At 41.6% G+C, this 10,681-nt stretch overlaps 1 protein-coding gene across 6 annotated transcripts in view; it reads right to left on the bottom strand.

Moving 5' to 3' along the window:
- SPEF2 (sperm flagellar 2) overlaps positions 1-10,681 on the bottom strand; it is a 163,307-nt gene that overhangs the window by 37,565 nt on the left and 115,061 nt on the right. For all 6 annotated transcript variants that reach the window (XM_057312193.1, XM_057312194.1, XM_057312195.1 and 3 more), the window contains exons 26-29: positions 6,534-6,681; positions 4,537-4,665; positions 3,298-3,436; positions 549-778 (exon numbers count right to left, since the gene is read on the bottom strand). In XM_057312193.1, the coding sequence (XP_057168176.1) occupies positions 549-778; positions 3,298-3,436; positions 4,537-4,665; positions 6,534-6,681 (646 nt within the window). The remainder of the gene's footprint in view (positions 1-548; positions 779-3,297; positions 3,437-4,536; positions 4,666-6,533; positions 6,682-10,681) is intronic.

Genomic DNA, 10,681 nt, shown 5'->3' with positions numbered 1-10,681 from the left:
AAGATAAAGAATTTGTGTGCATAAAATACTATGTACACATACGTGTGAACACATTTATCAGTTAAGCAAATATTTTGTTGACAGCTTCCCTGGTTCTGTTCTTAGTCTGTGAAGCATTGAGGGAAAAGGGAAATTTTCTACTCCCTGGTCTCCCTCCACAGACTAGTGGGGGAGAAAGAAACACAAACTCATCATCTCAGTCCAAACCCTAGACTGGACATGTGTGCAGAGGCCGTCTCTCTCAACTGCCAGACACAGTCAGACTCAAGTTTACTGACTTTCTGGCCAGGGGCAGGGACCGGCCGAAGAGGAGAACTACTAGGAATGAGGATCACCACACTGCTGAAGGATTAGTCACTGTTTTCCTCCAGTTTCTTTCATTCGGATCTATGTTGTAGGAAGCAAAAGCATGATAAACTGGAACACAGCGAGGGCTCCTTTTGGTGACATGCAACCCCAGGGGGCTGATTTTACTTGTGAGCAAGTGACTGCTACCCTCATTAGTCTTATCCTTTTTTGTCCTTTTTCACGATAATTATTTTTCCTACCTTTAGGTGCGGTTTCTAAGAACTGATCTCGAAGACGGTCAAGCTGTTCGATGGTCAGGGTGCCATTTTCTTCCTTTTCCACAGGTGGGGGGCGCACCGGAGGAGGGGGGTCTGGAAAGACTTTCATATCGCCATTAATGAAGAAATCTTCTTGGTCTAAATAAAGTTCATTCTGAATTTTTGTAGATGTTTCAATGTGATAGCGAGCCACCTCAGTTAATTTTTCCACACTGAAAATGGAAAAAAGAATAGGGTTATCCCCACTAAATACTACCGGGTTGACAGTGTTTACTTACTAGACATACATAAAGAGGTTACACGTTGTACAGCTAAGGTAGACAGCTCAATGTGCATGTTTACAAATGCCAATTCTCTTCAAACCCACCTTGTGAAAAGGCAGAGTATCATTAAATAAGCGTAGACTGGAAATAAGATATATGTTCATTATAGAGCTCACAGTCACATATTTAAATGAAGCTGAACAAAAAGGGACTTCTCAAATATGGTTTCATTAGTATTAGAACATATTTTATGGTGAAAGTAAGATTGTGTCAAGATATATATTTCATTCTAAGTATGCACCAGAATAAAGTTATATGGCAGAAAAATCTGTAAAATACAACGGTTAGAATGACACATTTATTTGGAATCAGGAAAAATTATTAAGTTAATCAAATATGATTATGGATTTCTAGAAAAGTGGCTTTTCTCTAACTTAATATCAAGGAGTTGATGTTATTTAAGACACAAATTATCAGAATGGACTTAATAATATAAACCCAACGAAATTGCTTTCTATTTTTACAAATAATAATTCCTAGTTAAATCATGTGGTATAAGCAGTAATAGGTGCGGTGGAAAGAATAGTGGAAGCTGAGCTCTCATTCCAGAACGCTCCATAGCCATGGGTCCTTGGGAACTTACCCAAGCTCCCTGAATTTCCTTATCTTTGCATGGAGTCAGTAACACATAACTCCATACCTTATGGTTATTAATGTGAAATCACACAGGGCATAGATTTAACCTATACTGGGGATTATAGTTATGGCCATAATTAAAGGCCATTTCAAAAGCCAGGGAAGTTTTACACATGAATAAAAACAATATTACTGGATTACAGGAAGGACGGTGCTTATAGTTTGCAATAAAGATTGGACACGACGGAAAAATCCATTTTGAATCTGCTCTTATGTAACCCAGGAACACCAATATATATATACTGAAAATTTTAAAAAATTGTATTAGGTGCTTTCTTTGAAAAGACCACCTTAGAATTTAACTCCCGCAGCTGTACTGGTGAGTGCCCGCAAAGCACCATAACCGGGATCTCAAGATGGGTGTGCACCACCTAGTGGAGGTTACCAGGCATACCCTTCCCACAAATGGAAGAGATGAAAAATGCCAAGGGAATGAAAAGCAAGATTTGAAGTTCCAAGGGATCTGATAGCTCTCGCTCTGTTTTCCTTTTTACCACCAGAGACTTTTTACAATAACCAAAACAGAAGGCATAGCTGAGCAGTCCTAGTTTTAACTTCTCGTGGCCACATTCAGGGGTCAGGTATATGCACACGATATAAATCTGAGAAATTGGAGTACATCTGATAAAAATAAGAAGCATTGTCTCTTGAGGGCCGCATGGATGGGAGCTGTGAATTCTACAAATTAAGAAGATATGTTTTCATTTGTAAGTGGCAAGCAGAGAACAGAACTGAACATCACTGCTCTGTGATGTTAACGAGTAACAGACGCGGCTATCCAGTAGTAAAAACTTATTTCAAGCCTTACTGCAGTCAGGTTACCAGGCTAAGGGGTGTGTGTGTGTGTGTGTGTGTGTGTGTGTGTGTGTGTGTTACTATATAGCACAACAGATATAAAAAACCAGGCTGAAGATTTTACAACAGAACTTTCATGATGCGACAAGGATTATAGAAAACTAACCATAACAAGTATCTTTCAGATGGCAGTTGTTTCTGAGAATACTTGCCATTCGCATTCTATGTAGGTAGCAACTTCTAAATTTTCAGGAAGTGTTTATTCCAAACTGCGGTGTTCACAGAATCTAGATCTAGTAGAAATCTCTGAAATAGCCTGGTTGCAGTGTTTCCTGGTATAGATGAAGCCCACGGGGCCCCTAGCCATTAGGCATGGTGCTTATTTATGGCCAGTGAGGAAATACCCATCTCTTGGAACATGTCTCCTGACTCTCACTTGAGGGTTATTTCTGCTTTGCTTTTTAGGGGAGAATTAAGAGAATGGGACTCTGCCCCTCACTAGAGATGAGAAGTCTGAAAAACCTTTGGAACCCAAGAGTGAAGTAGAACTGGGTATCACCCTTAAAGGGAATCAACCTCCCTGGTAAAACACTGCAGTGACTGACTTCTTAGTCTCTCCCACTAATCAGCGCTGACCCTAAAAGTAAGTCTGGCATTAGAAAGCTATGAAACATCATCTTACTTCCGAAAAATATTTTAAAATTACCTATAATCATACCTTGTAAACTAAGGTCTTCATGGAGCAGGGTAAAAACCAAACTCAGAAATGATGTGTAAAACTGGACATTGCCATAGGACAGTTTGATACATGACTTTACTGTTTGAGAAGAACCAAATACAAATGCATATGTGATTCCCTAAAAGGTCAAAATTTCTATTTGTAAATGTAATATGTATTTGTAAATGCCTAAAAATCTGCCAGTTTTGGCCTCCAGAAATTAAAAAATGCATTTTGGAAAAGCCTTGTGGTACATTACCTGGCCATTTCATTCAAGTACCTCTCACCAAGCCACTTTTCCAAGAGTTTATATACATCGACCACCTTCGTTAATAAATCTTCAAGGAAAGCCAGTGCTTTTGTCTTTATCAGTTCAAGCCGGAACTGCGTGGCTATCTCTATTTAAAAAGAAAATGAAGGATTATATATACATGCATTTTCTAATCAACTGAATTCAGTTTTAAACCAATCATGTTTCAGCTTGTGAAGATGCAGGTGCACATGTAATATACGAGTATAGGTAATACCTGACCTATGTCACTGTCACATGTCATGTGATGCATGGTAGGGTCATTGACAATTTATTTAAACCAAAACTATTATAAACTGAGCTTTACATGTATTGCACTTTATAGCAATATATTCTTTGATAAATTGGAGTGGGAAAACACAAATAGATAATTTCTGAATTTCAAAAAGGGGAAGGTACAAAGTCTCTTGATGACTCTCTACTTTAGAACCTCGGGATGGCAACGTCATTGTATTTTCTTAGCGCTGGTAAAACTAGGGCAAATCACTGTATCCCAGGGCCTACTGCTGCCCATGGCACACGCTAAGGTCTGTGGATTTTACTTCTGAAATCGTTTTCCCATGTTTCTTCCCTGCTTCCTCCACTGCCACTGGCCTAATTTGCTCATTTTCCTGATTTTTTTCCAAGTCCATTTTGAGTTGCATTATAAGACAAGTAAAGAGCCAGGAGAATATATCTGATAAAATCATTACTACCTATAGGAAAGGAGGTTTGTGGACATTAGTGACCCATGACTGGATCTTCTATGGCCTGTGTTCCCAAAAACTCACTTTCAGGGCCTGTTAGCCTCAGTCAGGATTTATTTTCCCAATGAGAGGCCTAAATTATTCTTAACATATAAAACCACCTACATACATGGCGTTAAGCCTTCTTTCAACTTGTAAAACCACACAGACTCTAACATACTCGTTTTGAATCTATTCTCTGAGATTGTTAATTATTGCTGGCGTTCTCCTAACCCCTTCCCAAATTTTCTTTGTCTCTTTTTGAGATCCCAGCAGTTATAGGACAGTTGAATCTAGCCCTCATGTGGTCATATGAAAACAACCAACTAAATGCTGTACTTTTCAATCGCTTTGCTTTGTGTTCTCACAGGCAAGATGCAACTTGAGTGGGCCGTGGGCTGTTGGCCTACGGGTCTGTTTTCCACTGAAAAGAATCATCTCGGTTCTTTCCGAATGCTACTACCTTCAAATTGCAGGGCAGCGAGGTGCTCTTCCTTGATTCTGAGCATCAGTTCTTTTCTCTTTTCCATCTGGGCAATCTCCTCTGCTGTCACTGTCACAGGGGCAGCTTCTGCCGTCGGTGGTGATTTGCCTGAAAGCACAGTGGGACTCGGGGAGGAGCGAGCGGGCGTGCAGGGGGACACACAGCTCCTGGGGCAAGATGAGGACCAAGCGAAATGTGCGGGTCTGTAGCAAACCTCTTGGGATTTGGAAAGGACCAACCCTGGTTCTGACTGTGAGTGGGAAATACTGATCTTTCCTTGAGAATTCTCCAGTGTTATCTAGGCTACACATGTATAAAATGCCCCTTTTGTGTAGCATGATGGGAAAATGAGGTGTGCAGGGAGGGCAGCCATGGTTATAGACTCCAAGGAAGGTGCGATGCAGAGTTTGGGGATGGAAATGAGCAAACTGCAACATACCAGGATGCCATTAGCCAGCGCAGAAGCCCTGCTCCGTCAGAGGTGCTGGTGTTAGGCGAGGCTATCCCAGACCCTCATGAAGAAAAGACCAGGGGACAACATCCGGAAGATATGGCTGACATATGGCTCATGGTCAAGAATCTGTAATCTACTTAACAATCTTTTCAGTAGTACTTAACTGCAAGTACTTCAATGGTTACATAAGAGAATTTGAAAACAAGAATTTGTCGGCATTTTTCTGACAATCTACCCTTGAGAAATGGCAGTGTGATTCCAGCTGCAGGCCCCATTCGCATAATTCCACTTAGGGCAATAAATCTGTCTTGAAGGTCTGACCACAAAGGGTTCAAGTCATGTGAAGGACATAACTGTAAATAAAGAAATTGTAATAAAATGTGATTGCAATAGTAGACGGATGTAGGAATGACAGGTGAAAGGGAGCTTAATCTTGTTGGATTTCTGTTTTATCATCGGTAAAATTAAGGGACTGGACTCAACCATTTATTCATTATAGTAGATTGAAGCATGTCCTTCAAATGCTGCTTATCTCTTTCATTTTTACCATCTGAGATGGGCTAAGTGGTGTGTTTGTTCTTGCGGTGCTATTCTTTTCTTTGCTTCGAGTGCCACCTCTCACCCCCCACCTGCCCACATCCTCAGCTCCTCCTCTTACTCCTCTTCAGGGCTGCTTAAATGTACTCCGGCTGGGAAGTGCTTCCCTACCCCTCAGAAGGACTGAGGTGACCTCACTCTCAAGGTCACCTGCACCTCCCCCGCTAACGAACAATGACGGGTCAAGTGTCTGTCTCTGCTGCTAGACTAGAGTTCCCATCAGGGCAGGGACTGTGTTTTTGATCTTGTTCTTGAAGTTCACCATTGTGTCCTTAGTACCCATCATGCCGTGCTTCTAGCGGGAGCCTAACAAACGTCTCGTGAGGAACTGACTAGTGAGGTGACTTCTGCTCCTGGCCTTCTGCCTCTTCCTCTCTCGCCTCAACTGACCTTACATGTGTACAAGTGGAGACATTCAGAGGGGGGATAATGTGTGTGCCAGAGTTTATCCCCAAGGCGAACAGGAGGTCTCTCCCAGCCTGAGTTTTCTCTCGCTCTTGTTTTCCCCTCATGTCTCTGAGGCAGAGATGAGGCAAGAGGCTTCCTGGAGAGAGGAACGTGCTTGAATTAAACCAGAAACCTGAATTCAACCTGAAACTTACATACATGTAATTTTCATCCAACCTCCTGTCAGTTACCGCAGCCTCTTTGTGCACACTTTTCAGATTACATAGTGCCACCTGCAGTTCTTCTAGCATGTTCCAAACTGTCGTGGAGGGTTATTTTACCTTAGATCCGCGCGGCTATTTGGATAAACAAGTTAGGTGAGACTGGTACCAGTATGATTAGCCAGCTAACACCACCAGAGCCTGGGTCTCCGCACAAACCCAAACCAATAGTAGCTTTGACGTGCCTGCTTAGACGTTTGTGTTCTACCAAGGGGAGTTTAAGCATCCACAGTTTTGGATGCCAGAACCATGAATACCTTTTGCTTTTTTGTCTGCTTTGTTCTTCTTGGGTGGTTCCTTTTTGACTTTTTTATTTGTACCCATCTGAGGAGATTTTTCTTTCGTGTCTGCTGGCACGTTTTCCTTTTCTTCTTCCATGAGCCTCTGATGAATTTCAGCAGCCACCTGGTTGGATACGAGCAAGATTTCAATGAGTGGACACTTACGAAACATAATAGCCATGTGGATTTAGTCATCACCCAGCTCAACTGAAGCCTCATTCTCCTGTAAACAACCATGCCATGTACTCAGTCTTGACAGAAAACACACTTCAGTGTTTTACTGACGCGGAAACCTGGCCCGGGGCTCCAGAAGCGGCTTCCCTGCAGCGTCTGCGTGTAGGTTGCTCACTTTCTCCAGCCCCGCCTGCAGCGCAACCTTGCGTTTCCGCGCTGCGCCCCCGCACTGCAGCAGTGCCATGATGACGCTTTCTAAAAGTTTTCTCTTAAATCTCAGACTCTATGGATTTAACACCCACTATTCTTTTATACCAATGTTACTCACTTATTATTATTATTATTATTATTATTGACACCCCCACAGAGTTTTAAAGACAGTTTTTCCTCATAGTCCCCCTCCATGAAATGTTGATACTGCAAAAGTGTATCTGTCTATGTATTTTACGTATAATTGTGCTTTATACATAAAACGGGTACGAATTTCTCACGCTCCCCCACCACGGTTTGGGAATGCATGCCTTGTATTGTTTGGGCTCATGGACACTTGAATCCTGGGCTTCCATTCTCCTCTAACACTAGATGTCGTCCCAGAAGGTGCAGTGCTCACAAGGATGAGCTGTCCCCCGGACTAACCTCATCCTTGTTGTCAGCTTCCTCTACTCAGGGGACTTGCAGCTTCCCGCCATCTCGGCCACCCCCTCCTTTCACTCACACGAGATTAGCTGCAGGGGCCACCCGATTGTAGCAGAGGAACGGGGAGGGTGGGTCGTGGTTGGGACCCTTCCATCTCTCCTCCGGGGCTCTTTGCTTCAGGCAGCAGGGAAACCTCGTCTTGAGGCTCATGCTGGGGCCATGCCTGCAGTTTCAAAGGCCTGATCTTTCGAAATAAGTCCAACTGCCCCTAAAGAGGTGAAGAGCACTTAGGGGTGTAGCCCCAAGAAATGAGACCTGAGAAAAGACCCCCAAAAGGGAGAAAGAAAACTTGCAGACACCAAGGAGGGAGGAGCAACATATGGTGGAAAACCTTAAAATGTCAATAAAGCAACTGGTAAAGAAATGGTGGTCATGAGAGTTCATTTATTGAAGTGCTTACTGTGTCCAAGACTGGTGTTATTTTTGGGGAGGACTGGGTGAGGGGCTCAGAGGAGAAAGAGGAAGTTGAATGGAGATGAACAGAAAGATGAATAAGGCACAAGCTCTCCCCTCAAAGACGCTTAGTCTTGGCGAGATACACCAGCCTATTCCCGCTCTCCCCCAATTCCTGCACACTTCATACCCCAGGGCTCAGCATGTAACTGTCCCCAACTGTTCTATGAATGTAAAATGTTGTTCTACCCGCCAAATGGCTTCAAGCAGCCTTTAGCACCTGCTATGCTCATAGGGGGTGCCCAGGAAATGATTATTAATAGATGGAGTTTCTTTTAAAATAATCATATTTCACGGAACATACCCACAGCTTCTTTAAGATCAGTGGAACTTTGGAGAAATACAGAAAGGTTTCAGAGAACAAGCCAGCTTTGTGTGAGCCTATGGATGTGGTTTTAATCAGCTGCCCTTAAGCCATAAAAATGGATTTCATGAAGTCTACTGTACTTTAAGATTCTTGGTAAAGCTGAAAGCAGACTTGTTAACATCCCCCCTCTAAATTGCAAGCAATTCATTTTTGAATCTGTTTTTGCAAAGCACAGTAAGTTAGCAATTTCTTTTAAAATTGGATTTTTCTCCTTTATAAACAACTTTGTGGTAGTGGTGGTGGTGATGATAATTATCATCATCTGCATATTTTTGGTCCACTTCCCTCAAAGACCTCTGGGTCGCTTTCAAAAATTAACATAATTCACAATACATTCAGCAATCTACCTGTAAGGCTAAAGAAACTCTAGAAATAATGTCTTGACATTGTGGGCGTTAACTATGACTTGTTTCTTTGAAATCATTGCATACCTGCTAATTAGAAGAAAGTTTTTCTAAAAATTAACATCGCACATGAAACGGGTAGCTCTTGGTGAGACTGCTGTGTAGAAAAAAGCCCGTGTTAAAGCGCTCTCCTTTCTGTTGCACTAATCCCTGCTGGCACTGTTTTCCCTACAACAGTTTGCCCAAGCATGTCTGTCTCACTGGAAACTTAAATTCCCTTAAGGTCATGTGACATCAAGGTCATAAAAGTCTACTTGAGACATAAAAGCAGGATTCAAATACAATTATTAGGAATACTAATTAGATTAGTACTTACTAACTTTTCTCCTTTGTTTTCTATGTAGTTTTTATTTATTTAATTTTTTTAAAAGATTGTATTTATTTATTTGAAAGAGAGAGAGAAAGAGAGAGAGAACGAGCTGGGGGAAGAGGGAGAAGCAGGCTTCCCGCTGAGCAGGGAGCCTGATGCGGGGCTCAATCCCAGAACGCTGGGATCATGACCTGAGCCAAAGGCAGGTGCTTAATCAACTGAGCCACCCAGGGAAACCTCTATGTGGTTTTTAAAGTCCACAAGGACAATAGTACAATTGTGAATACATTTTTTAACATCATGATCCATTATATTTACAATTCCATTATCATTATATTATATATTTAATATTAGATATAAATAATATTATCTATTATATTTACAATTTCTTTGGTATACATTATTTCACTGGATCTTTCAACCATTCGTGAGAGGAAAGGTATATGGAATGTCTCCCATGTTACAGAGAAGGAATTGAAGACTGGAAGAGGTTAAGTCATTTCCATAAAATCACACAACTTAACCAAGAGGGGTAGCCAATGCTCTTTGCGCTATATGCTGCTCTTTCTAACAACGTAATATTCTACAATGTCATCTCCCCAGGCAGTTCTAATGGGATTTGTGAATCGCTTTATGTAGCTCAATAAGAATAATAATTCCTTCTCCCCCCTCAAACTCCTAGCTCTGCTTTCCCACTCTCTGGGGCTTGGTAGCTGTAATATTGGGAGTGATCACCACAGTCACTGCCGTCATCATCAGCAGTAACATCGGCGTCATAGGTACAGCAGTAGTCCCATGTCAGACTGTGCTGAGGGCTTAGTATTGTATGAGATGTGGGCATGATGCTAGGTGTAGGGTGTATAAAAAATACTAGAGTCCAGTTAAGTGTTTGGGAAAATAATGAGATAATCATTACAATCACCTAAATAGGAAGAGCTGGGTGCCTGGGGAGATAATACTGCTACAGGGACTGGAAGAGCACATGATCAGAGAAAGCAAAGGCTTCAAACAGGCAACCAACTAGTCAGGAATCAAAGCAGGAACTAGCTCTGAAGATTTATAGAAAGCATATAGTTTAATCAAAAAGAAGAAAGGAGGAGCATGTTTTAGAAGAGAAAGACGACACTAGCCGAGTCATGGAAATTGTTAATGCTGATGGAGTATGTAGGAAGCAATATCTAGTTGCTTTACGAGAAGGTTTGATGAGTTGGTACCAGCACGATGGGCAGCTCTGAGCCTCTGGGTCAAGGGTTTAGGATTCCACGGTGGCTACTGGAGGTCATCACACTACCTCATTGTCCTCTCTGGTCAATAACAGAAGATCATTTCTGAGTTCTTATAAGCATCATATGCTTTTTTAACAAATAAAGCAATCCCTTTCCTTTATCTGGATCATTTTGCCCTTACAAAGTAGCTATCGATATATTTGGGCTATCTATCTACCGTCTTACTATGTGCTTTCTAGTTGTATTGTTTGTCCTAAATCTTGTCCTGTCCTTTCTTTTCTTATTTTGGATTTAATATTTTAAATTTATTCATTTTTCCCTCTATTAGTTTGGAAGTAACACACACTAATTCACTCAGTGGTTACTCTAGGAATAACACCATAAATTACTGACTTAATAATATTTAGACTTTGATAAGTTAACAATTTATGGTGTAATTCCTATGGCAACCACTAACAGAACAGCAACAGAATGTATTACCTCTAAAAGTAAGT

Source organism: Ursus arctos, unplaced genomic scaffold (assembly GCF_023065955.2).
Source record: "Ursus arctos isolate Adak ecotype North America unplaced genomic scaffold, UrsArc2.0 scaffold_15, whole genome shotgun sequence".
Taxonomy (NCBI): domain Eukaryota; kingdom Metazoa; phylum Chordata; class Mammalia; order Carnivora; family Ursidae; genus Ursus; species Ursus arctos.
The sequence above is the reverse complement of the archived record's forward strand: the minus strand, read 5'-3'. Positions and strand labels throughout refer to the sequence as shown.